Genomic DNA, 27,319 nt, shown 5'->3' with positions numbered 1-27,319 from the left:
CCCTGGAATGTCAGTGTCCTACTGCCCCATTTTGCTCGATTTATTTTGGGAATCTGAACCTTCTGCTCCGTGATAGGTCTAAGCGTTCTAATGGGTGTATACCATGTAAATAGCTCCTGGAAATAGAGGGGGCTAGTACCGTGAAGTGCCTTGTGCATTAAGCACAATATTTTAAAAGAAATTCTCCTCTCTACTGGTAGCCAGTGAAGGCCATGTAGTAGGCGTGACACTTGAGGATGTTCAAGAGTGTTCTGGCCCCCGCATTTTGAAGAGAGTGCAATTTTTTTATCAGGTATTTCGAGGTACGGAGATGAAGCGCATTGCAGTATTCTAGCTTCGACCCAATGAGGGCCAACATTACTGCCTTCTGGAGATATGTGCATTGTATATATCTCCTAACCAGGAGCCCCACAGAAGCTGTGTGCAGAGTGGGAACACAACCACGGAATCAATGCAAGTCAATGGATAAGTCGCTGTTGCAATTTTAAAGAAGAAGGACCCTTCCCAGTGGATCTGAAGAAACCCCTTAGGAAGGCAGAAGGTTGGAGAGCCTCCCCACCTGTGGATCCCTTAGGAACCAGGATACCTACACCAGGGAAGCCGGGTGCATAGGTGTGAAGTGTCATCGGAAACCACAGTCGCACCCAATCGAGGACTTCAGGAAGATGCCGCTGCTGGAGAAGGTGGAATTGTCCGGTGGAACCCAAAGGTGGATTCAAGATGTGAATAACCTGTAAGCAGAGGGGACAGAGTCTATGCCACTCAGGAGTGACCAGGAGGAATGGAAGACGAATGCCCATCAATATCGAGTGTGCAGGGAAGCAGACGGTGACCTTGAAACTGCAGCTGTGCGGACCAGGAGACGCTGTGGATGACCAGGAGCTGGATACAAGCTGTCCCACATCAGATGTCAAGATTGAGGGGTCAGTGTCCGTCGGGAGCACCAACAAGCCTTGGAAACTGCAACCTGCATGGAAGTTGAAGAAGGTGCAATATCGGGACCAGCAAGGTCAAGGCAGGCCCAGAGCAATCAGGGGAGCCCAAGGAATTCAAAGATGACTCAAGAGGACCCACAGGCCAGAGGCACTGGAGTTGCGCGAGGACCTCGAGCAGCTCACCAAAGATGCAAGCCCACTGTGCAAGTGATGCGGTGAGGATGAATATCTTGATCACTGGTGATGCTTGAGGTTGGGGCTACTTGGAGCCGGAAGATCTTGGTGGAAAGAAGCCAACAAGCCTTTCCAACTGCAAATTGAGAGGGTGCACATGGGTTCGGTTCCTGCGGCTCCGACGAGGGATACTGGCCTCAAACTTGGTGAGGGGACAGGGCAGGCCTCGAGGGATGTAATGAACCACCACCTGTGTTGCTGAGCCTTTCGGAGTCCGTGGGAGTCCAGGAAGAGCAGACCGGTCAGCTTAGTTGGGGTGCCTGCAAATGTAGGGAAGTGACTCCTTCACTTCAAGGGAGATTCCTTCAGGTGTCTTGGATGCCCACAGGACTTGGAATGTTCCTGTATGGCGCACAGGCATGGACGTTGCAGTAGACAAGCAGGGGGTGACGAAATCAGGAGCAGAAAGAGTCTTCCTAGTAGCAGCCGTGATGCCCAGAGCTTAGTCCAGAGTGCCCATACAGTTGAAGAAGTGGTGTCTGAAATGTATTTTATCCCATGACGAATCCAGGGACACACCCTCAGGTAAGCCCTTAAATACCCAAAGGAAAGGGTTAGGTACCTCCCTAAGGAGGGGCTGGACAAGGGGGAGGATACTCCCCTGTCCTTTGTCCATTTTCATGCCAGAGCAGGAGCAAACGGCTCCCTGAACTGGTTTGAACTGGTCTATGCATGGACGCCACCAAGTATGCCCTGCACGCAGACTATGTGGCGCTGGAAAGCACCCTCACCCTGCCTCAATACACTAAACCCTGTCTGGGAGGTGGTCACACCTCCCTGTGACAGGATACCTATTGTTCTGCCTTCCCCTGCCCGAGCTCAGTAGCAGGAGTGCAGAAACGGGTCTCTAGCTGGCAGCAGCCCTAGCTTGATGTCCGGATCTGGAAGACTGGTACAGGGAGCACCGACGGCATTCCAAAGGAGCTTTACGGTGCATCATACCTCCCACACAGTTTACAGTGTGGAGGTATGATTCCAATATGTTTGATACCAAACATGATAGGAGTCGTTACAGCCAGTTTTGAGATGGTCATCACGTAATGACACGGTGCTCCTCTATATTTCATTTGGCTGTCTCCCTTACAATCCGGGAGAATGGACTCCATGAGCTATAGGGGTGTCCTGCTCATGCAAGGGCACCCTCACACTTAGAAACACGCGCCCTGCCTTCAGGATTGTAAGGCCTGCCTTAGGGGTTACTTTTAGATTTTAAGTGCAGTGACCCTAGATATAGGTAAACCTATATCTTTCGTAAAGTGGTGTTAGCACCAACTTACACAGGCTGCAATGGCAGGCCTGTACTTACAAATTGAGTGGTCTCCCATGGGTGGTATAATACATGCTTCAGCCCGTGGGGGCCCCTGGTGTACCTATGCCCTGGGTACCTTAGTACCATATACTAGAGACTAATAACGTTACACCAGTGTCCAATCTCACTTGGTCCGGATTAGCAGGGTCTCAGACTAGTCAGAAACAGCATTACATCAAGCAAAAAGTGGGGGTAACCATAAAAGCAGATCCTACTTTCTTACAGACTGTTTTGCACTGCATGTAATTGTTTTAGTTATATTTCCCAAGTTTGGCACTGTTGTGGGGATGCATAGTCTATACTGAGAAGACAGCCAATAATGCATTTGATTAGTTATCAAATCCTTAAAAACTGTGATATCAATATAAATGATAATGTACCTGCATAATCTTCCACCATCCGAGGAAATATACACACATCTATCAGCAAGGTTTGTTGAGATGGAGACAAACTCATTGATGTATCCCGCTCTTCGCATTAGTCGAAATGTGTTCACTAGTTTACGATGGTCTCGAATTACACCAAGAATGTTACCTAATGAAATTAGGAAAAACACAATTGAAATAATCAGTCTTTATTCCAACAAAAATCTTTTTTTAATATACTATTTCTCCATTTTCCAAGCATTCTAGATCTAGATTTGTATTTTATTCTCTTTCAGTTCAGTTCAGTCTTTAGATTTCGGAATATTAAAAGCTATGACCCCCACATTTAGAATCGCCCATTTAAATATGGATATTGCAAGCTGTAGTTTTTACCAGGAGCTGTTTTGACACCCATGTGAGAGTGCCACATTTCTGAATTGAACATAATGAGACAGCAGCGCATATTTCCCCCAGTTCAAAGTCGCCAAACTTGAAATATTACGTTTTTCTGCCATCTATTTGACAAAATATATGTTGAGAAAACAATGCAAAATTTGCATTAGGAACCCTCATTTTGACTACACAGGTCCTCAAAAAGCCAATATGTCCCGCCTACGCACAAGCTATTGTCTTTGTCAATGTGTTTTAGCCATGTTGTATATAAGCATGGGTGCTGTTCAGAATGGCTAAAAGTTAGTGGCATAGAGGAGAATGGTGTAGAGTGTCAGACTGGAGGGGTGAAGAGTGAATTTTTGGGCAGTGTTGTAGAGTGGAATGGTGTAGAGTAAAGTAGAGTAGAGTGGAGTGGAGAAGAGTGATGTAGGGTGATGTAAATTCTTAGAGTGCCGTGGAGTGGAGTGGAGTGGCTTTGGGTGGCAAGAGTGGTATGATGTAAAGTGGAGTAGTGTGTCGTGGAGAGGAGTGGCATTTAACGAAATGACTTAGAGTAAGTAAATTAGCTTACATGGAGCTATGTAGAGTGGAGGAGAGTGCTGTAGAGTGGAGTGGAGTTTCCTATAGTGGAGGGGCATACAGTGTTGTAGAGAGGCGGGGCATAGAGTGGCGTACAGTGGAGTGCGTAGAGTAGAGTGGACAAGTGTGTCATACAGTAGAGTGCAATAAAGTGTCATAGAGCGCGTTATGTAGGCTGGAGGAGAGTGGAGTGGCGAGGAGTGGCGTAGAGTGGAGTGGCTTGTTGTGCCAGAGTGGAGTGGCACAGTGGAGTGGAATAGCACAGTGGAGTGGAATAGCACAGTTGAGTGGAGTTGCAGAGGGGAGTAGAACAGTGTGGAGCAGAGTGAACGAAGTGTTGAGGAGGGTCGTAGAGTGGAGAGGAGGGTCGCAGAGTGGAGAAGGAGGGTCGCAGAGTGGAGAAGGAGGGTCGCAGAGTGGAGAAGGAGGGTCGCAGAGTGGAGAAGGAGGGTCGCAGAGTGGAGAAGGAGGGTCGCAGAGTGGAGAAGGAGGGTCGCAGAGTGGAGAAGGAGGGTCGCAGAGTGGAGAAGGAGGGTCGCAGAGTGGAGAAGGAGGGTCGCAGAGTGGAGAAGGAGGGTCGCAGAGTGGAGAAGGAGGGTCGCAGAGTGGAGAAGGAGGGTCGCAGAGTGGAGAAGGAGGGTCGCAGAGTGGAGAAGGAGGGTCGCAGAGTGGAGAAGGAGGGTCGCAGAGTGGAGAAGGAGGGTCGCAGAGTGGAGAAGGAGGGTCGCAGAGTGGAGAAGGAGGGTCGCAGAGTGGAGAAGGAGGGTCGCAGAGTGGAGAAGGAGGGTCACAGAGTGGAGAAGGAGGGTCACAGAGTGGAGAAGGAGGGTCACAGAGTGGAGAAGGAGGGTCACAGAGTGGAGAAGGAGGGTCGCAGAGTGGAGAAGGAGGGTCGTAGAGTGGAGAGGAGGGTCGTAGAGTGGAGGAGGGTCGTAGAGTGGAGAGGAGGGTCATAGAGTGTAGAGGAGGATCGTGGGGTGGAGAGGAGGATCGTGGGGTGGAGAGGAGGGTTGTAGAGTAGAGAGGAGTATCTTAGAGTGGCGTGGAGTGGAGGGGAGGGGCAAAGAATGGAGGGGCATAGAGGGAAGTAAAGTGTTGTAAAGTGGAGTGCCGTTCAGTGGAGTGCCGTATATTGGAGTGGCGTAAATTAGAGTGGACTAAAGTGTTGAGAGTGGACTGGTGTGAAGTGGGGTGGAGTGTTGTTGAAAGTCAGAGTGTCACAGAGTTGTGTAGAGAGGAGTAGAGTTGTAGAGTGGAGTGGCGTACAGTGGAAAGGAGTAAAGTGTTGTTCATTGGAGTGGTGTAGTGTGTATGGGAGTATAGTGGAGTGGTGTAGAGTGGAGGGGCGCAGAGTGTCAGAGTGGAACCGTATAGAGTGTCTTACAGTGAAGTGGCATAGAGTGGACTAGTGTGGCCTAGAGTGAAGTGGCATAGAGTGGACTAGTGCGGCCTAGAGTTAAGTGGCATGGAGTAGTGTTTCGTGTTGTAGAGCTGAGTGGAGCAGAGCCTAGCCTCATAGAGCCAAATGGAGTGTCGTACAGTGGAGTGGGATAGAGCGGAGTGGAGTGGGATAGAGCGGAGTAGAGTGGCACAGAGCGGAGTAGGATAGAAAAGAGTGGCATAGAGTCCAGTGGCATAGAGTTGAGTATGCATGGTGTGGTAGCGTACTGGCATTACAGGCGACACATTTTCAATTGAAATGACAGTTACATTTGCACATACTGTTTTATACAGCGCACAAACGTAAATATGTGGAAATTACATCACCTAGTGTATTGATTTGTTTTAATCGTATTAAAATATTTGTTTCCACCACACTTCTGAATTACAAAAAATTGTGCTTCATTTATGCTTTGCTAATTATGAAATATTTGCACAGTTCATTTACAGACATTAAATGTTTGTTGTGTGCTAGAAAAAAACCTTTCCTTTCTTACTCGCAGTATCCAGCAAGATTGTCACATAAATCCTTTCACTTTGAAGTCAGAGAAAGAAAAGTAAACACCAAGCTCCCTCAGAAAACAGAGCATTTAACTTCTGTCTTTGAATGAACAGCAAATGTCAAAAGATGAGAACATAATTTAATTTAAACATAACATAACATTTGTATTTGTAAAGAGCACGTTCACCCAGATGGTTATCTTGGCACTGAATAACAGATGTTTATTGTCACTCAACTCAATGGTACTCATTTTAGGGCCCTCGGAAGGATGAAAACCTGAGTGGACCCGCTGGAATTCGAACCTGGGATCCTGAGGTCAAACACAGGCCCCTTCAGTGGACGCGTTAGTCCACTAAGCCACCCGACCTAGCTCTATGTACAGACCAGGTTTGTTTACAGAAAGCGAGCACTTGTGAAAGAATACAACTCAGGTGGTAAACATGCTTTGCTCCATGGGAGGGACAACAACATGCTGGACAGCCCGAAACAAATAAAGCAAGCAAATGCCTGTTACTAAGCCAATGGTAAACAATGGGCGGAATTACAGTTACTCCAGAAGGAGTAACTGTCCCTGGGGGTTGAGAGTAGAGTCTTCAGGTAAACAAGGAAATGGTGAGAGAAATAAATGTATTGATAAAGAACAACATGCCTCCAGCTGTTGCCCTAGTAAAGCAATAATGACAGGGGTGTCCATAAGTATGACAGTTGGGGTGGCAAAATACAAAGGCTGGTTGAGGACAAACTCACAGAGAAGCTCCATCTGGAAGCTGAAACCCTCTGGAAAGAATAGTGATTGGGGTCAATTAAGAGTCAAAGTTTGAAGAGGGCAGAAAGTGCCCTTTTGAGATCAGGCCCACTGTTACATTGTCTCTTATGTAAGGATATTGTCCCATCTATCATCTATTCTTGTTTTAGTTTCTTATGTTAGCACTGATGCTGTTTGCTTTATTATTTTAGTTACTTTCAGTTCATTCATTTACCTTTTCCCCCAATTATTTTAGCTCTTTTTTTGTTCCATGTAGTTTCAGGTCAAGAAGAAATCCCAAGACCCAAAACGGAGCTGCTTGACACCAGTTTGATTTTATTTTCCTTCCCCGCAGTCTACTTTTATTTTTATTTCAGCTCCCAACTCAAAGACCACAACTGAGCCCGCCTCCTGACGACATCACTCCAGTCATTTATTTTACAGCTGCAGGGACATGCCTTTGCAGTAGGTGCGCCAAATTTAAACCTATCTGACGACTTCCTGCTACAAAAACGCTACCTTTTTCCTGCTTCTCAGCCGCCTGCTATCAATCAGCCACACATCATTTGAACTAGGCAACAACTTTTCACAGTCTGAGAAAATACACCTATGATGGGGCTATAAATACGGCTCATCAACTCACCTGTTGGTAAAGTCTGCAGTCAGATTAGAGGCTCCATAGACCTACATATTTCATTTAAAAGCATGCTATTAAATATTAGATCCTTTCTTTACGTGCTTAATGACCTTGATTTAATAATGTTAACAAAAATCTGGCTTAATTTGAACGCTGCACTGGATATGTTTTTTTAATCTCTTCCTCTACAATATAAAATTCTTTATGTCGACTGCTCTGATTCCAGACGAGATGGAGTGACTATTGTTTTAAAGGAAGATCTTACAGTTATGATGAGGTGATTGCCTGTTCAAATAGCCTCTCTCCTATTTTTTTCTCTCTTTAGAGTTCTCATACATATGGCTACCTAAACTAATCTTCATCTTTTGGTGAAATGCAAACTAATTTTTCCTTCTATTTTAAATCACTCAAGTGATACTATGAGGTGGTTATAATATATAATACTGCACTAATTGCCCAGAGACGTTGCAGCTGTTGGACTAGCTATCTGTGCTCCAACACAGGCACCATGTGGCCAACCCTTCTGATTTAGGAGGCCATCGTTTAGACCTTATTTTTTCTGCTCCTTTTGGTCGGTCCACTACTTGGCCATATCATTTGGCAACTTCCTCCCAGATGAGCAATCCAACATCTCTTCTTTCTACCACTGGAGGTTTTGGCAAAGCAACTATCTAAAGATTTTGAAAACTTTCTTGAATTCAGCTATTACCAATAATGACTGGATTCCCAAAGCTTGTACACTCGTTGCCCCCACTTCCCTAAGAAAAAGTTTTAAAAAAAATCGGATTCAGCCTTTCAGTATCCTCTAAATAGCAATCTTATTTATTTATTTATTTATTTATTTTACACATTTGTAGAGCGCTCTGTTACCCGGAGGTGTCCTGGCGCTGAAAGGATAGGCTGGTGTGAAGGAACGCGCTTATAGAGTAAAGAGCCATGTTTTAAGTCCTCTTCGGAAGACCATCAGGTCCTGAGTTTGTCTGAGCACCAGAGGGAGTTTATTCCAGGCCTCTGCCGCTCCAAGGGAAAAACTCCTACCACCCCAGCGAGCTTTTTTAGTTCTGGGGACTGTAACCAGGGCCAGTTGTCCTGACCTCAGAGTTCTTGCTGGTTTATGCCAGCGGAAAAGAGATTTCAGGTGCCTGGGACCTGTATCGTGGAGGGCCTTGAAAACCATGCATACCGCCTTGAAAGTGATTCTTTTACGGATGGGTAGCCAGTGTAATTTTACCAGATCTTGGGATACCGAGGAAAATTTGGGTGTGTCAGTGATTAGGCGGGCGGCTGCATTTTGCAGTAGTTGGAGTTTGTTGAGTACGCTCTGCTGGGCGTTTAGCATCAGACTGTTGCAATAGTCTAGGCGTGAAAGCACTAGACCTGTGACAATGGTTTTCCTATGTTTCTTCTCCAAATATGGTAGAATTTTTCTTATGGTTTTAAGTGTAAAGTGGAGAGAGGAGGAGAGGGCATTCACCTGGGATTTGAAGGTCAGGGTGGAGTCCACCAGAATCCCAAGATTCTTCACTTTATCCACCGGCTCTGGGAGAGGTCCCATTTCGTCTGGCCACCATCTCGGGGACCAGAAGTTATCTTTGGCACCAAAGAGCAGAACCTCGGTCTTTGAGGAGTTTAGCTTAAGGCAGCTTTGAGCCATCCAACGGCCTACTTCAGACATGCAGTTTCTAAATCTGTCTGCGGTGTTTTCAGTGTTGCCGGGAAGAAGGGACACCACAATCTGTGTATCATCGGCGTATGCCGTGAGTTGAAAGCCGAACGATCGAATTACCGGGGCGAGGGTAGAGACATACACATTGAAAAGGGTTGGGCTTAAAGAGGACCCCTGGGGGACACCACAGGGAAGTACACAAAAATGAGTTAAAGGCTTGTCAAATACCACCGCATGATGCCCAATATACATACTATGATTATAAATGAGGATATCTTCTAATACTTCTAAAGCAACTTTTTATTTTGCATAAAATTTGTGCCAACCTAAAGCATTATCCACCTCTATGATCGTGTCTCAAGAACTCCAATTTATTATTTTGCTGCTTTTATTACAATATTGATCCTATCAGATAATTTATTGGCATGGACAAAAAGTCACCCAAGAAAGAATCTTTGAATCAGCATCAGTCTATCTCTCTAACAGCATTAGCTTCTGGAAGGTTCGGTAGCTAGCATAAGTTCTAAGAAGTCTCACTCGTCCTTCGATTATTTTCCTCCAAAACATGAATCAGGCGTCAAGCATACCTCCTTTGTGACGTTTATAAACTTTCTATATCTATGGGTAGATTTCCTGGTTGCTTCAAGTAAGCAGTTGTGGTGCCATTACATATAAAAAAAAAACTATCACGATCCCTTGGACCTCAAACACTTTAGGCCGATCTTGCAATTGCATCTTAACCCCTTCGGGGCTAATGACGAGCTGGGCTCGTCATCGCGCTTACCTGTCCTGCGCGGATGACAAGGCCAGCTCGTCATCAGCCCCACCCTCGGGGGAAGCGCTGGCGCTCCCCCCGAGGCTCTCTGATCGTCGTTGTTTTGCTGGGGGCGGCAGTGGAAGAGCTTCCGCTGCCGCCCCCGCCCCCGCCCCCCCCCCATGGTAATCCCTGATGACGTCAGCGCGCACAGCGCGCGCTGACATCATCAGGGATTCCCAGCGCTCGGGAAGCCATTTGCTTCCTGCGCGCTGGGAAAGAAGGTAGGTTTCTCGAGGCTGGCAGGGGTTTGGGGGCAGCGAAGAGGCATCAGGGGAGAGGAAAGAGATTTTCCTTTCCCCTGATGTCTCTTTGCAGGGCATTTCTGCCTCACGATCGCGCACAGCGTCGCGATTGTGCGGCGGAAATGCCCCCACTAGACACCAGGGATATACTTCTAGTTTTTAGGAAGTGACCCCTTGGGCAAGGGTCGCTTCCAGGCTGGCTGGCAATATGTTTTCGTTTTTCTGCCCCCCCTGGGGGGAAATCGGCCCGTTTTTTCGGCCGTTTTGCCCCCAGGGGGGGGCAGAAATTCCCCACTAGCACCAGGGATATAGATATTTACAAAGATGGCGGCCATTGATTTTGTTTACGTTTTTCTGTCCCCCCTGGGGGCAAATCGGCCCGTTTTTTTTTGCCGTTTTGCCCCCAGGGGGGACAGAAAATGCCCACTAGACACCAGGGATGTAATTTTAGTTTTTAGGAAGCGACCCCTTGGGCAAGGGTCGCTTCCAGGTGGGGTCTGAGTATGTTTTCGTTTTTCTGCCCCCCCTGGGGGGAAATCGGCCCGTTTTTCGGCCGTTTTGCCCCCAGGGGGGGGCAGAAATTACCCACTAGAACCAGGGATTTTTGTTGGGGCAATGTGTTTGTTTTGGGAAGCGACCCCTTGGGTAAGGGTCGCTTCCAGGTGGACATGATTGTGTTTTTGTTTTTCTGTCCACCCTGGGGGCAAATCGGCCTGTTTTTTTTGCCGTTTTGCCCCCAGGGGGGGCGGAAAATGCCCACTAACACAAAGTTTTTAGGAAGCGACCCCTTGGGCATGTTTGCTGGTGGTGTGTGTGGGGAGTGGTACTTGGCTGGATGGTGTGCGTGGAGCGGTGCTTGGCTGGCGGTGTGTGTGGAGTGGTACTTGGCTGTCGGTGTGCGCTGAGTGGTGTTTGGCTGGCGGTGTGCGTGGAGGGGTACTTGGCTATCTATGCACGGAGTGGTGCTTGGCTGGCGGTGTGTGTGGAGTGGCGCTTGGCTGGTGGTGTGTGTAGAGTGGTACTTGGCTGTCTGTGCACGGAGTGGTGCTTGGCTGGCGGTGTGTGTGGAGTGGCGCTTGGCTGGTGGTGTGCGTGGAGTGCTACTTTGCTGTCTGTGCACGGAGTGCTGCTTGGCTGGTGGTGTGTGTGGAGTGGCGCTTGGCTGGTGGTGTGCGTGGAGTGCTACTTTGCTGTCTGTGCACGGAGTGCTGCTTGGCTGGTGGTGTGTGTGGAGTGGCGCTTGGCTGGTGGTGTGCGTGGAGTGCTACTTTGCTGTCTGTGCACGGAGTGCTGCTTGGCTGGCGGTGTGTGTGGAGTGGCGCTTGGCTGGTGGTGTGCGTGGAGTGCTACTTTGCTGTCTGTGCACGGAGTGCTGCTTGGCTGGCGGTGTGTGTGGAGTGGCGCTTGGCTGGTGGTGTGCGTGGAGTGCTACTTTGCTGTCTGTGCACGGAGTGCTGCTTGGCTGGCGGTGTGTGTGGAGTGGCGCTTGGCTGGCGGTGTGTGTGGAGTGGCGCTTGGCTGGATGGTGCTTGGCTGGCGGTGAGTGGTGCTTGGCTGGTGGTGCTTGTGGAGTGGCGCTTGGCAGGTGGTGTGCGTGGAGTGCTACTTTGCTGTCAGTGCACGGAGTGGTGCTTGGCTGGCGGTGTGTGTGGAGTGGCGCTTGGCTGTTAGTGTGCGTGGAGTGCTACTTTGCTGTCTGTGCACGGAGTGCTGCTTGGCTGGCGGTGTGTGTGGAGTGGCGCTTGGCTGGTGGTGTGCGTGGAGTGCTACTTTGCTGTCTGTGCACGGAGTGCTGCTTGGCTGGCGGTGTGTGTGGAGTGGCGCTTGGCTGGATGGTGCTTGGCTGGCGGTGAGTGGTGCTTGGCTGGTGGTGCTTGTGGAGTGGCGCCTGGCAGGTGGTGTGCGTGGAGTGCTACTTTGCTGTCTGTGCACGGAGTGGTGCTTGGCTGGCGGTGTGTGTGGAGTGGCGCTTGGCTGTTAGTGTGCGTGGAGTGCTACTTTGCTGTCTGTGCACGGAGTGCTGCTTGGCTGGCGGTGTGTGTGGAGTGGCGCTTGGCTGGTGGTGTGCGTGGAGTGCTACTTTGCTGTCTGTGCACGGAGTGCTGCTTGGCTGGCGGTGTGTGTGGAGTGGCGCTTGGCTGGTGGTGTGCGTGGAGTGCTACTTTGCTGTCTGTGCACGGAGTGCTGCTTGGCTGGCGGTGTGTGTGGAGTGGCGCTTGGCTGGTGGTGTGCGTGGAGTGCTACTTTGCTGTCTGTGCACGGAGTGCTGCTTGGCTGGCGGTGTGTGTGGAGTGGCGCTTGGCTGGCGGTGTGTGTGGAGTGGCGCTTGGCTGGATGGTGCTTGGCTGGCGGTGAGTGGTGCTTGGCTGGTGGTGCTTGTGGAGTGGCGCTTGGCAGGTGGTGTGCGTGGAGTGCTACTTTGCTGTCAGTGCACGGAGTGGTGCTTGGCTGGCGGTGTGTGTGGAGTGGCGCTTGGCTGTTAGTGTGCGTGGAGTGCTACTTTGCTGTCTGTGCACGGAGTGCTGCTTGGCTGGAGGTGTGTGTGGAGTGGCGCTTGGCTGGTGGTGTGCGTGGAGTGCTGCTTGGCTGGAGGTGTGTGTTGAGTGGCGCTTGGCTGGTGGTGTGCGTGGAGTGCTACTTTGCTGTCTGTGCACGGAGTGCTGCTTGGCTGGCGGTGTGTGTGGAGTGGCGCTTGGCTGGTGGTGTGCTGGAGTGCTACTTTGCTGTCTGTGCACGGAGTGCTGCTTGGCTGGCGGTGTGTGTGGAGTGGTGTTTGGCTGGCGGTGTGTGGGGAGTGGTGTTTGGCTGGCGGTGTGTGGGGAGTGGTACTTGGCTGGATGGTGTGCGTGGAGTGGTACTTGGCTGTCGGTGTGCGCTGAGTGGGGTTTGGCTGGCGGTGTGCATGGTCTGGTGCTTGGATGGTGGTGTGGGTGGACTGGAACTCTGCTGGCGGTGTGTGAGTAGTTACTTTCTGTTGGTCACTACACACACTGCTAGTTGAGTGACACTCTACGCAGTCCATCATTTTCTGTAGTTGCTATGTCAGATATGTGGGCGTGTGAAAGTGATGGGCGGCTGGCGGTGTGAATGTTTTGTATGTGTCACACGTACAAAAGGTGTATGAATGTCCTTACTGCCCCTGTGTGATATGGGTACTGGTAGTAGCAAAAGACTGACTGGCACCGGTCAGGCACTTTACAAAAATTCAAAAAATTATCCAGTGTCTTGATGTTAAACCTCATCTAATCTCATTTGGTCTAAGCCCTAATTGATGGCCCATCTGGCCGAATTTTAATTTGGGGGGCAAATTTGTGTGTTGTTTTTTTAATTGTTATATTGTTTGTGAAATGTGGTAGTAATTTTTTTTTCTTCTCTATTTTTGTCTTGTTCCAGGCTTTTGCTGTTTGGATTGTTGTAGGTTGCGTGTCTGTTTGCAGCTTGTGTAGTTGCTTGTGCTTGGTAAGTGAATGTATTTTGTACTACTTCTCCTTGATGTTTGTCTTTTTGAAAAAGGTTGTACTTCTAGCAGTTTGTGTGGCTCTGTGTTTTTTTTTTCAGCATTAGTGTTTGATGTGCACTTTGTTTTCTAATGTCATTTATTTTTTTCTTTCTAGTGGGATTTCATTTCTTTTCGCTGTGTCTCAACAGAGTAGGTGCTGGTGAGTGTAGCTATATTTTGTAAGAGTGAAATTGTTTTGGATTGTATTTATCTTTTAGTGAAAGCCTTACCTTGTTTACTTCTTACTTTGCACAGTGTAGGTTGTTGTTCACTTGTGTGTGCAGTCTTCTTGCTTTGTAAGGATAATGGCTAGTCGCAGGATTACTGCTCAGCAGGTTCTTGGTTTGCTTTTTGAGTCTTCCTCGGACCATGGTTCAGAGTCTGAGTCCGATTCGGACTCCCAGGAAGCGGCAGAAGATTCAGGCAGTGAGTTTTCTCTTCGCATGGAATCATCATCATCGGATGATGACTCTTCTTCTAGTGCTGATGAAGGGCCTATGGTACAGGAGGACATTGTGTTGCCGGTAGTGGGCCAAGAGGCACCTGTGCTGCTGCCTAGGGCCGCAAGGTTTCCTTTCTTTTTACGTCGGCAAGAGGCATGTGGGCTGGAGCCTGCACCCAAAAGGCTTCACATTGCTGTGGTGCGCAAAGGGGCATCTGGTGCTTTTCGTCTTCCTGCTCGTGTAGTGCAGCAAGAGGCATCTGGGGCTGTTAGGCTTCCCATTGGTGTAGAGCGGCAAGAGGCATCTGGGCCTGCTGGGTTTCCCGGTGGTGTAGTGCAGCAAGAAGCATCTCAGGCTGCTGGGCTTCCCGTTGGTGTAGTGCAGGAAGAGCCCTCTGGGGATGCTACGTCTTCTGTTGGTGTTGTGCAGCCTGAAGTATCTGTGGCTGTTAGGCTTCCCGTTGGAGAACAGCAGCAAGATGTTTCGGTGCTGCAGGCTGGGGTGGCTGCTCCCCCCGTTGATAGGGATGGCCTCTGGGTTCCCCCTGGCTTGGTGCAGCCGGCATTGCCAGAGTTCACTGGTGTTCCTGGGTGTAGAGTGAATACAGAGAATTTTCTGCCAATTAATTTTTTTCAGTTGTTTTTTGACGATGTGTTTTTGCAAGAGATTGTTGAGCAAACCAATTTATATGCAGAACAATATTTGAGGGCCAACAGTGCCAGCCTTAAGCCATATTGTAGAGCAATCCGGTGGACTCCCACCAATGTTGAAGAGATGAAGAAGTTTCTGGGATTAACTTTTTTGATGGGCTTGATAAGGAAGTCATCAATTACTTCATATTGGTCCACTAGTCCCTTGATGGTAACAGCTATATTTCCAGCAGTCATAAGTCGTGATCGGTATACGCTTCTTCTTCGGATGATGCATTTTGCTGATAATAGTTTAGCGTTGTCACGCGATCACCCTGATTGTGACCGTTTGTTTAAAATCGGCCTGTCCTTGATCACTTTGTTGATCGTTTTTCTGAGATTTTTGTCCCTGGTAAAGAAATTGCAGTGGATGAGTCTTTGGTGTTGTTCAAGGGCCGCTTGGTTTTTAGGCAATACATTCCTAGTAAGAGGTCACGCTATGGAATCAAACTGTATATGCTGTGTGACAGTGAGACTGGATATGTCTACAATTTCAGGGTGTACACTGGTAAGGAGTCCCGCATTAACCCTCCTGGATGTCCTTCTACTTTTGGAGTAACTGAGAAAATTGTGTGGGAACTAGGTAGAGGATTATTTAACAAAGGCCATCATTTATATGTAGATAACTTCTACACTGGTGTGCAGTTGTTCAAGGAGTTGGCCAAAGTGGGCACTGTTGCTTGTGGCACAATGCGCAGTAACCGTAAAGGTTTCCCAAAGGAACTTGTTTGCAAAAGGCTTGTGCGGGGACAGTCTACGGCATTGCGATGTGGGGAGCTTTTAGCTGTGAAGTATTCAGACAAGAGAGATGTGTACATGCTGACTACTATCCACGATGAAAGTACTGTACCTGTGCCTGTTTGGGGTCAGGGTGCTGAAGTGCGCAAACCTGTGTGCATTCTAGCTTACAATAAGTTCATGGGTGGTGTTGACAGAGTAGATCAGAGGTTGGAACCTTATGCTGCTCTTCGAAAGGCTTACGTTTGGTACAAGAAGTTGGCTATCCATCTGTTCCACTTGGCATCATTTAATGCTTTCGTTGTGTACCAGAAGTCTTGTCCTGGGACGAAGATGACTTTTCTTAAGTTTCAGGAGTCTATAATAGGCAGCCTTGTACTTGTGCAGCAGGCAAGTGTTCCTAGATTTGGAGTGGTGGAGGAAGTGGCTAGATTGCAAGATCGCCACTTTCCTGAATCTATTCCTTCCACTACTGCTAGAGACTTTCCGACTAGAAGATGCAGAGTCTGTTGGCGAAGAGGCGTGCGGAAGGAGTCTCGTATATACTGTCCTGACTGTCCTTCTAAGCCTGCATTGTGTATGTCAGCTTGTTTTAAATCGTACCACACGCAAAAGAACTATTGGGAGTTTGATTGAGCTGTAAAGTGAATTGCTTGGTCTGCATTCTGTAAAACATTTTTAGTTTGTTTCAAGGATTGGCATTAGTGCAAAGTTTTTATTTTAAGAATTTGTGTTACCTGATTTGTAGGTATTTCCATTTGTTTAGTGTCATTTTCAAAAAAAGAATTCTAAATGTGTTTGTGGTGTGTGCCGGCTGGTGCTTGGCTGGCGGTGTGTGTGGAGTTGCGCTTGGCTGGCGGTGTGTGTGGAGTGGTGCTTGGCTGGCGGTGTGTGTGGAGTGGTGCTTGGCTGGCGGTGTGTGTGGAGTGGTGCTTGGCTGTCTGTGCACGGAGTGGTGCTTTGCTGGCGGTGTGTGTGGAGTGGCGCTTGGCTGGTGGTGTTCGTGGAGTGGTACTTGGCTGTCTGTGCATGGAGTGGTGTTTGGCTGATGGTGTGTGTGGAGTGGTGCTTGGCTGGCGGTGTGTGTGGAGTGGTGCTTGGCTGGCGGTGTGTGTGGAGTGGTGCTTGGCTGGCGGTGTGTGTGGAGTGGTGCTTGGCTGGCGGTGTGTGTGGAGTGGTGCTTGGCTGGCGGTGTGTGTGGAGTGCTGCTTGGCTGGCGGTGTGTGTGGAGTGGTGCTTGGCTGGCAGTGTGTGTGGAATGGTGCTTGGCTGGCAGTGTGTGTGGAGTGGCGCTTGGCTGGTGGTGTTTGTGGAGTGGTACTTGGCTGGAGGGTGTGCGTGGAGCGGTGTTTAGCTGTCTGTGCACGGAGTGGTGCTTGGCTGGCGGTGTGCGTGGAGAGGCGCTTGGCTGGTGGTGTGCGCTGAGTGTTTGGCTGGCGGTGTGCATGGTCTGGTGCTTGGCTGGTGGTGTGGGTGGACTGGCGCTCGGCTGGCGGTGTGTGAGTAGTTACTTTCTGTTGGTCACTGCACACACTGCTTGTTGAGTGACACTCCACGCAGTCCATCAATTTGTGTAGTTCCAGTGTCAGAAATGTGGGCGTGTGAAAGTGATGGGCCCTTGAATGGCGCTGTTTGCTGGTGTGAGTGTTGAAATGTGATGGGTCCGCGGCTGGCGGTGTGAATGTTTTGAATGTGTCACACGTACGAAAGGTGTATGAATGGCCTGTAAAGAGGTTGGTGCCTTGACGTGGCTTTACAGCTCACGAGCTGTGAGTCAGTGGTTCAGTTTATCATACTTGCAATTATACACAGTGTATTTAATTTTTGTGAAATTACTTGCGTATACAATTGTATGTACTGAATCATCACTCACCCTCGTGCCAAATCCAACCAGTATGTGTGTGTGCTTGCGGATTAGATGGGTGTGCAGTAATAATTGTTTTTTTTCTCTTTCTGCATTAGGGTGTACCTTGTCCCTTATTGTGATTGTTGTAATGTGTTGCTTTTATTCCAGATGGTGTCAGTGGTCTTGTTTGTATCAGGTATGAAAGGTGCGTGAATGGCCTGTAAAACGGTTGGTGCCTTGTCGTGGCTTTACAGCTCATGAGTTGCGAGTCACTGGTTCGGTTTTTATGCATTTATTTATTGACAGAGCATTTCATTTTTTTGAAATATCTTGTTAATAAAATTTTATATACTGAACCATCACTCGCCCTCGTGCCAAATCCAACCTGTATGTGTGTGTCTTTGAGGAACAGATAGCCGTGCTTGAATGTTTGTCTTTTGAGTAACTCTGTTAAGGTGAGGTACCCTTTTACTCGGGAGAACAAGGGAAACGCTGGGTGGTAGGACATTTTTGCCGGCACGGCGATCCCACGGCAAAATTTTTGGAAAAGTGCTATTTTTACCTAATTAAGGTTTGCAAGGAGTTCTGGGTAGGAAAACATTGGGGGACCCACGCATGCCATACCTCCCTGGACTCCCCCGGGTGTCTACTTTTCAGAAATGTGTGGGTTTGGTAGGTTTCCCTAGATGGCTGTCTCGCACGGGGCCAGAAACCCAGGTAACCCCTCTTGCAAAAGCTGGAGAATTCATGTCCACCAGCTTTTGCAAGAGGGGTTACCCGGGTTTTTGGCCCCGTGCGAGACAGCCATCTAGGGAAACCTACCAAACCCACACATTTCTGAAAAGTAGACACCCGGGGGCTTCCAAGGAGGTATGGCTTGCGTGGATCCTCCAACGTTCCTTTACCCAGAATCCCTTGCAAACCTCATTTTTTGCTTGGAAATAATCATTTTTTTTCACACGTTTTAGTGTGGGAAAGCGTGGCATCACTGGGCTCACACAAATTACCTCCCACCCAGCGTTCCCCAAGGTCTCCCGATAAAAATGGTACCTCACTTGCGTGGGTAGGCATAGCGGCTGCTTTAGGAAAAGGCCCAATTCATACTGTGGAGACGAAAACATTACCTTTAGCCAAATAATCTTATTTTTTGAGGGGGTCACCTGAGCTTTTGGCCCGGGGCTTGGCAGGCATCTTTGGAAACTACCAAACCCAAACAGTTCTGAGAACTAGACACCCGGGGGAGTCCAGGGTGGTATGGCATGCGTGAGTCCCCCAATGTTTTCCTACCCAGAAACCCCTGCAAACCTGAAATTTTGGTCCAAAAACCAACTTTTCCATACTTTTTTGGGTGGGATCTCGCTGCCGGAACAAATGTCCTACCACCCAGCGTTTCCCTTGTTCTCCCGAGTAAAATGATACCTCACTTGTGTGGGTGGGCCAAAGGCAAGTGACTTAGGCTGGGGTGCTTAATTTGTAAAACGTAAATATGAGTAAAAACTACCTTTTTCAAAATTCATTTTTGGGGTGTTCTACTTTGGGGCACCCACACAAGTGAGGTATCCTTTTACTCGGGAGAACAAGGGGAACGCAGGGTGGTATGACTTTTTTGCCGGCACGGCGATCCCACGCCAAAAAGTTTGGAAAAGTGCAATTTTTACCTAATTTTAAGGTTTGCAGAGAGTTCTGGGTAGGAAAACATTGGGGGACCCATGCATGCCATACCTCCCTGGACTCCCCCGGGTGTCTAGTTTTCAGAACTGTTTGGGTTTGCTACTTTGCAAAGAATACCACCGAGCCCCGGGCCACAAATTCAGATCCCCCCCCCCCAAAATCAAGGTAATTTTGCAATAAGGTAATGTAAATTCACCACCGTACGATTTGAACCGTTTCCTGTTGCAGCCACTATGTCTACCCACGCAAGTGAGGTACCGTTTTTTTCGGGAGACCTGGGGGCACGCTGGGTGGGTGGAAATTTGTTGATCCACGCAGATTCCAGAACTTTCCACCACAGAAATGTGAGGAAAATGTGTTTTTTTGGTCAAATATTTATGTTTTCAAGGGATTCTGGGTAACAAAACCTGGGGGTAGGCAGACGAGTCACCCCATCCTGAATTCCCCTGGGTGTCTAGTTTTCAAAAATGTATAGGTTTGCTAGGTTTCCTTAGGTGCTGGCAGAGCTACGGCGCAAAAACAAAAGGTAGTCTTTTTGTCCGAATCGTGCAAAATTTCACTGGGAAATTGAGGTGCGACCATGCTGCGTTTTGCGCTGTTTCATGTCGCAGCCACTATGCCTACCCACGCAAGTGAGGTACCATTTTTTTCGGGAGACCTGGGGGCACGCTGGGTGGGTGGAAATTTGTTGATCCACGCAGATTCCAGAACTTTCCACCACAGAAATGTGAGGAAAAAGTGTTTTTTTGGTCACATTTTTATGTTTGTAAGGGATTCTGGGTAACAAAACCTGGGGGTAGGCAGACGAGTCACCCCATCCTGAATTGCCCTGGGTGTCTAGTTTTCAGAAATGTATAGGTTTGCTAGTTTTCCCTAGGTGCTGGCAGAGCTACGGCGCAAAAACAAAAGGTAGTCTTTTTGTCCGAATCGTGCTAAATTTCACTGGGAAATTGAGGTGCGACCATGCTGCGTTTTGCGCTGTTTTATGTCGCAGCCACTATGCCTACCCACGCAAGTGAGGTACCATTTTTTTCGGGAGACCTGGGGGCACGCTGGGTGAGTGGAAATTTGTTGATCCACGCAGATTCCAGAACTTTCCACTACAGAAATGTGAGGAAAATGTGTTTTTTTGGTCAAATATTTATGTTTTCAAGGGATTCTGGGTAACAAAACCTGGGGGTAGGCAGACGAGTCACCCTATCCTGAATTGCCCTGGGTGTCTAGTTTTCAAAAATGTATAGGTTTGCTAGGTTTCCTTAGGTGCTGGCAGAGCTACGGCGCAAAAACAAAAGGTAGTCTTTTTGTCCGAATCGTGCAAAATTTCACTGGGAAATTGAGGTGCGACCATGCTGCGTTTTGCGCTGTTTCATGTCGCAGCCACTATGCCTACCCACGCAAGTGAGGTACCATTTTTTTCGGGAGACCTGGGGGCACGCTGGGTGGGTGGAAATTTGTTGATCCACGCAGATTCCAGAACTTTCCACCACAGAAATGTGAGGAAAATGTGTTTTTTTGGTCAAATATTTATGTTTTCAAGGGATTCTGGGTAACAAAACCTGGGGGTAGGCAGACGAGTCACCCCATCCTGAATTGCCCTGGGTGTCTAGTTTCAAAAATGTATAGGTTTGCTAGGTTTCCTTAGGTGCTGGCAGAGCTACGGCGCAAAAACAAAAGGTAGTCTTTTTGTCCGAATCGTGCAAAATTTCACTGGGAAATTGAGGTGCGACCATGCTGCGTTTTGCGCTGTTTCATGTCGCAGCCACTATGCCTACCCACGCAAGTGAGGTACCATTTTTTTCGGGAGACCTGGGGGCACGCTGGGTGGGTGGAAATTTGTTGATCCATGCAGATTCCAGAACTTTCCACCACAGAAATGTGAGGAAAATGTGTTTTTTTGGTCAAATTTTTATGTTTGTAAGGGATTCTGGGTAACAAAACCTGGGGGTAGGCAGACGAGTCACCCCATCCTGAATTGCCCTGGGTGTCTAGTTTTCAGAAATGTATAGGTTTGCTAGTTTTCCCTAGGTGCTGGCAGAGCTACGGCGCAAAAACAAAAGGTAGTCTTTTTGTCCGAATTGTGCAAAATTTCACTGGGAAATTGAGGTGCGACCATGCTGCGTTTTGCGCGGTTTCATGTCGCAGCCACTATGCCTACCCACGCAAGTGAGGTACCATTTTTTTCGGGAGACCTGGGGGCACGCTGGGTGGGTGGAAATTTGTTGATCCACGCAGATTCCAGAACTTTCCACCACAGAAATGTGAGGAAAATGTGTTTTTTTGGTCAAATTTTTATGTTTGTAAGGGATTCTGGGTAACAAAACCTAGGGGTAGGCAGACGAGTCACCCCATCCTGAATTGCCCTGGGTGTCTAGTTTTCAGAAATGTATAGGTTTGCTAGGTTTCCCTAGGTGCTGGCAGAGCTACGGCGCAAAAACAAAAGGTAGTCTTTTTGTCTGAATCGTGCTAAATTTCACTGGGAAATTGAGGTGCGATCATGCTGCGTTTTGCGCTGTGTCATGTCGCAGCCACTATGCCTACCCACGCAAGTGAGGTACCATTTTTTTCGGGAGACCTGAGGGCACACTGGATGGATGGAAATTTGTTGATCCACGCAGATTCCAGAACTTTCCACCACAGAAATGTGAGGAAAATGTGTTTTTTTGGTCAAATTTTTTTGTTTGAAAGGGATTCTGGGTAACAAAACCTGGGGGTAGGCAGACGAGTCACCCCATCCTGAATTGCCCTGGGTGTCTAGTTTTCAGAAATGTATAGGTTTGCTAGGTTTCCCTAGGTGCTGGCAGAGCTACGGCGCAAAAACAAAAGGTAGTCTTTTTGTCCGAATCGTGCAAAATTTCACTGGGAAATTGAGGTGCGACCATGCTGCGTTTTGCGCTGTTTCATGTCGCAGCCACTATGCCTACCCACGCAAGTGAGGTACCATTTTTTTCGGGAGACCTGGGGGCACACTGGATGGATGGAAATTTGTTGATCCACGCAGATTCCAGAACTTTCCACCACAGAAATGTGAGGAAAATGTGTTTTTTTGGTCAAATTTTTTTGTTTGAAAGGGATTCTGGGTAACAAAACCTGGGGGTAGGCAGACGAGTCACCCCATCCTGAATTGCCCTGGGTGTCTAGTTTTCAGAAATGTATAGGTTTGCAAGGTTTCCCTAGGTGCTGGCAGAGCTACGGCGCAAAAACAAAAGGTAGTCTTTTTGTCCGAATCGTGCAAAATTTCACTGGGAAATTGAGGTGCGACCATGCTGCGTTTTGCGCTGTTTCATGTCGCAGCCACTATGCCTACCCACGCAAGTGAGGTACCATTTTTTTCGGGAGACCTGGGGGCACACTGGGTGGATGGAAATTTGTTGATCCACGCAGATTCCAGAACTTTCCACCACAGAAATGTGAGGAAAATGTGTTTTTTTGGTTAAATTGTTTTGTTTGAAAGGGATTCTGGGTAACAAAACCTGGGGGTAGGCAGACGAGTCACCCCATCCTGAATTGCCCTGGGTGTCTAGTTTTCAGAAATGTATAGGTTTGCTAGGTTTCCCTAGGTGCTGGCAGAGCTACGGCGCAAAAACAAAAGGTAGTCTTTTTGTCTGAATCGTGCTAAATTTCACTGGGAAATTGAGGTGCGACCATGCTGCGTTTTGCGCTGTTTCATGTCGCAGCCACTATGCCTACCCACGCAAGTGAGGTACCATTTTTTTCGGGAGACCTGGGGGCACACTGGATGGATGGAAATTTGTTGATCCACGCAGATTCCAGAACTTTCCACCACAGAAATGTGAGGAAAATGTGTTTTTTTGGACAAATTTTTTTGTTTGAAAGGGATTCTGGGTAACAAAACCTGGGGGTAGGCAGACGAGTCACCCCATCCTGAATTGCCCTGGGTGTCTAGTTTTCAGGAATGTATAGGTTTGCTAGGTTTCCCTAGGTGCTGGCAGAGCTACGGCGCAAAAACAAAAGGTAGTCTTTTTGTCCAAATCGTGCAAAATTTCACTGGGAAATTGAGGTGCGACCATGCTGCGTTTTGCGCTGTTTCATGTCGCAGCCACTATGCCTACCCACGCAAGTGGGGTACCATTTTTTTCGGGAGACCTGGGGGCACACTGGGTGGGTGGAAATTTGTTGATCCACGCAGATTCCAGAACTTTCCACCACAGAAATGTGAGGAAAATGTGTTTTTTTGGTCAAATTTTTTTGTTTGAAAGGGATTCTGGGTAACAAAACCTGGGGGTAGGCAGACGAGTCACCCCATCCTGAATTGCCCTGGTTGTCTAGTTTTCAAAAATGTATAGGGTTGCTAGGTTTCCCTAGGTGCTGGCAGAGCTACGGCGCAAAAACAAAAGGTAGTCTTTTTGTCCGAAGTGTGCTAAATTTCACTGGGAAATTGAGATGCGACCATGCTGCGTTTTGCGCGGTTTCATGTCGCAGCCACTATGCCTACCCACGCAAGTGAGGTACCATTTTTTTCGGGAGACCTAGGGGCACGCTGGGTGGGTGGAAATTTGTTGATCCACGCAGATTACAGAACTTTCCACCACAGAAATGTGAGGAAAATGTGTTTTTTTGGTCAAATATTTATGTTTGCAAGGGACTCTGGGTAACAAAACCTGGGGGTAGGCAGACGAGTCACCCCATCCTGAATTGCCCTGGGTGTCTAGTTTTCAAAAATGTATAGGTTTGCTAGGTTTCCCTAGGTGCTGGTTGAGCTACGGCTCAAAAACAAAAGGTAGTCTCTTTGTCCAATGAGCTTAAGATTTCACTGGGAAATTGAGGAGCGACCACGTTGCATTTTGTGCCGTTTCCCGTCGTAGGCACAAGGCCGACCCACACAAGTGAGGTACCATTGTTTTCGGGAGACCTGGGGGCACGCTGGGTGGGTGGAAATTTGTTGATCCACGCAGATTCCAGAACTTTCCACCACAGAAATGTGAGGAAAATGTGTTTTTTTTGTCAAAATCTGAGCTTTGCAAGGGATTCTGGGTAACAAAACCTGGTGGTAGGCAGTCGAGTCATCCCATCCTGAATTCCCCTGGGTGTCTACTTTTCAAAAATGTATAGGTTTGCTAGGTTTCCCTAGGTGCCGGAAGAACTAGGGTGCAAAAACTACAGGTAGGCACTTTGCCAAAAAAGGGTCAATTTGTAACTGCAAAATTTAGGTGTGACCACGTTGCATTTTGCGCCGTTTCCTGTCGCAGGCACAAGGCCGACCCACACAAGTGAGGTACCGTTTTTATCGGGACACTTGGGGTAATTCAGATTTGTAAATCAACTGTTATTACCAATTGAGCTTTCTTGCATTTCTCCCTTTGAATGAAAGATATTGTGTAGAAAAAAAAACTTTATGAAAAATGACCAATAATTCTCATGCTAGTATGAGTATTCCCAACTTTGAAAATGTGCAATTATATACTGTTTCTGAACTCTATAATTTGTACCCAATTCATACATACATAGGTGTCTTTCATGCAGATTATTCCATGTGTACATTTTCCAAGACAAAGTGCACTATACCCAGTAAATGAAAAAATACCATTGCAAGTTGCTGCTCAGTTTTTGGATCTGGGTTCGTCGGGTTCTTGGTGAAACTACAAGTCCCATATATCCCCACAACCAGGAAGGTCTAACGGATGTAACGGTATATTGCTTTCCAAGAGCTGTCAAAATTAGAGAAAGTTATAGGTGAAAACGTTGAGACAAAAGGCCGTTGTTTTCAACAAATTTTCAAATATTCCAATATCTAACTGTTAGTTTCTATAACGAAACCTTCATGGATTTAGACAAATGACCCCTTTCTGAATTCAGAATTTTGTCTATATTTCGGAAATGTAAAGCTTTCCAGGATCCATTATTGCTTTCAAACTCATTTCTACCATTAACTGGAAGGAGGTGGAAAGCTCTAAAAATAGCAAAAATAGGCTATGTCCCAGAAAAATGCCAAAACTGAGTGAAAAATTTTGGTTCTCTGACAAAACACTGTCATTCCCTAAAAGCTGAGAAAATGGAGAATTCAGCCCCACAAACCCTTTTTTGATACCATATTCAGGGAAAAAGCCAGAGGCTTTCATTTGCAGCCCGTTTTTCCCATTTTTCTGAAAAAAACAAAAAAAACACTATATTTTGGTTAATTTCTGGGCCCCCTCCAAGGGAATCCACAAACCCTGGGCGCCTTTAGAATCCCCATGATGTTGGAAGAAAAGGACGCAAATTTGGCGCGGATCCCTTATGTGGTCAAAAAGTTACAAGGGCCTAAGCGCGCACTACCCCAAAACACCAAAAAAAGCCTTAGCACAGGAGGGGGAAAAGGCCTAGCAGCGAAGGGGTTAAATAACAGTAAAGCTATTAAGACACAGCTAAGTAAAATCTTTGAGTCCTTCCTAGCCTTTGATACAGTTCAATCAGGTTTCGGATGTCTGCATGGGACAGAATTTGAAGATATTTGCATTGCACTGGATGGCAGCAGTGTCATTACAATGAATTTGTTAGGCCTGTTTGCTGCCTCTGACACTGCTTCCCATGCAACATTAATGCTAAGACTTATGAAAGTAGATATTTCATCCACAGCTTTTAATTGGAAATTAAAGAAAAGAGACAATATATTTTCTTTCATTTCAGATTATACTTTGGACTCTTTTACTCACCCCATTTTGCTCGGATTCTAATACTTTGTTCCTCAGGACTCAGGCTCGAATCTTACTCTTTTAAATGTTTATATTGACCCTCTAGCGTGCATTAGTAGGGTGTTTTTAGTTTATCTGTCAATGCCTATGATGCACAACGTGTGATCAGTGTAACTGGCCCCAAACCCATGCAACCCACCCACCACTCTTCAGGAAGGCCTTATAGCTGTCTGAAAATGGGAGAATATCACCATGAAGACATTTAACTCTGACAAAACAGAGATCCCAATGTGTGGCAGCATCCCGTCTGCCTGTACGTCGGCTTGGTGGCCAGAGTAACGTGGCTCTTCCTCACACCTACAATGAAGAATCTTGGCTACCAATTTTACAACAAATTATTGTTTATGCCTTAAGTCACTAAGATTTTCTCGACCTGTTTTATACTGCCTGGGGCACTTAGGAAGTTTCTCCCTTTTTGGAACTCAACACCAAACATACTTTGGTACAAGCTTTGATTTCTTCTTACACTTGACATATGCCAATGTCCTTTATTTGCATCTTCCCAAACACTTGATTCGTCGTTTATAGATTGTGTAGAACATGACAGACAGACTTATTTTTAGTCTCAAGCAGAGATTTTCGTTAAACGTCACTGGCTACCAGTTGGAAAAAAAATTTTTTTTTAACTCTAGGCCTTACTCATCGTGAATACTATTACACTGAACTGGTTTACCTCCATGAAATGCTTTCCAAGCACTGACCGTGCCATCATATTTGCTCGAGTTCCTATGAAGTCTTATTGGTTCCTAAGAACAAAAATACATGGTTTTCTTATTTGTATTGATTCAGAATAAAATTTTGTTTTGACTCGCAAAGTTAAACTTCCATAATAAATAACCGTATTAATTGATTTGTGGTGAATTATTAACCAACCTAGAATAAAATGCATTACATGACACGTGGGACTAATACATGTGCTCTTTGTTGCATTTGCAAGTGTGTTGAAAATATTAGACTAACCTTGTCTATTGTCTTTGTCAGTATTAAATGCGGCTGTTTAATTAATGGCATGTGCTTATTTGTGTGCTTATGTTATGTCTTTGCGTCTTTTATGTGGCATAAGTTTGTGGAAAGTTCTGTGGCTTGTGCTTAAGCTAGGTAACATTAATTAACGGGTTAATAATTAGCAAAGGGGGTGGGTAACAGAATGGGTCTCAATTCTCTAATTAATTAATGTCTTGTGTTTGTTTGAATACTAGTTACCCAGGGAAAGGCTTAAGGCCTAGCGTTTAAAGATGGTGTTTAGAATCCTGTCCAGAGTGGAGCCCTGCACGTATTCTGAAGAGGAAAACTTTTACCACATCGACAGTTGTCAAAGAAATACTGATGAATGACTTTTGTGCAGGACGTGCTCTGAGTGTGACAAAATCAAGGACAGGATGCGGCAAATCTGCCAAGCTGAGGAAGTAACGGTCTATTACTTGAAGAATGTTGCATTTCCGTGGAAGCTAAAGACATGTATTTAGTCGGACAATGGAGCCAAAGAAAAGGCTCGGTATTGGGTTGAAAACGTGATGAGCTGACATGGACTGACATCCGTCAGCCAATAAGAACTCTGGATGGCAAAAGAAAGAATACATTTTAGTGAGATTAGCTAGACAGAAAAGGTATAAAACTTGGCCCCTTTGACAGGAGGGCGTTTCTTGCTTTCCGATTCCAGAAGGGCGTGTCGTGCTGGACTCTTAGCGCACGTAAGGATAATAGGCCCAAATGATTTTTCCCTTACAGGTGGAGCAAAGAATAGTTAGGGAAATAGCTTGAGGGATTGAAAACTGTTATTTTGCCTTAAACATGCGTACTGATTTGCTTTAAAATGACAGATTAATTGTTCTTTCCTCATTAAATACTGCTTAATTGCTAATAAAATAATGATTTATTAA

The 27,319-nt window shown here is 47.1% G+C and overlaps 1 protein-coding gene across 1 annotated transcript in view; it reads right to left on the bottom strand.

Annotated features, from left to right (window-relative positions):
- Positions 1 to 27,319, bottom strand: part of POLR3B (RNA polymerase III subunit B) — a 943,591-nt gene that overhangs the window by 331,941 nt on the left and 584,331 nt on the right. Inside the window, exon 16 of the mRNA XM_078673925.1 lies at positions 2,859 to 3,012. Coding sequence (XP_078530051.1) covers positions 2,859 to 3,012 — 154 coding nt within the window. The remainder of the gene's footprint in view (positions 1 to 2,858; positions 3,013 to 27,319) is intronic.

This window comes from Lissotriton helveticus, chromosome 1_1, assembly GCF_964261635.1.
Source record: "Lissotriton helveticus chromosome 1_1, aLisHel1.1, whole genome shotgun sequence".
In the NCBI taxonomy this organism is placed as follows: Eukaryota; Metazoa; Chordata; class Amphibia; order Caudata; family Salamandridae; genus Lissotriton; species Lissotriton helveticus.
This window is presented reverse-complemented; position numbering and strand designations above follow the sequence as displayed.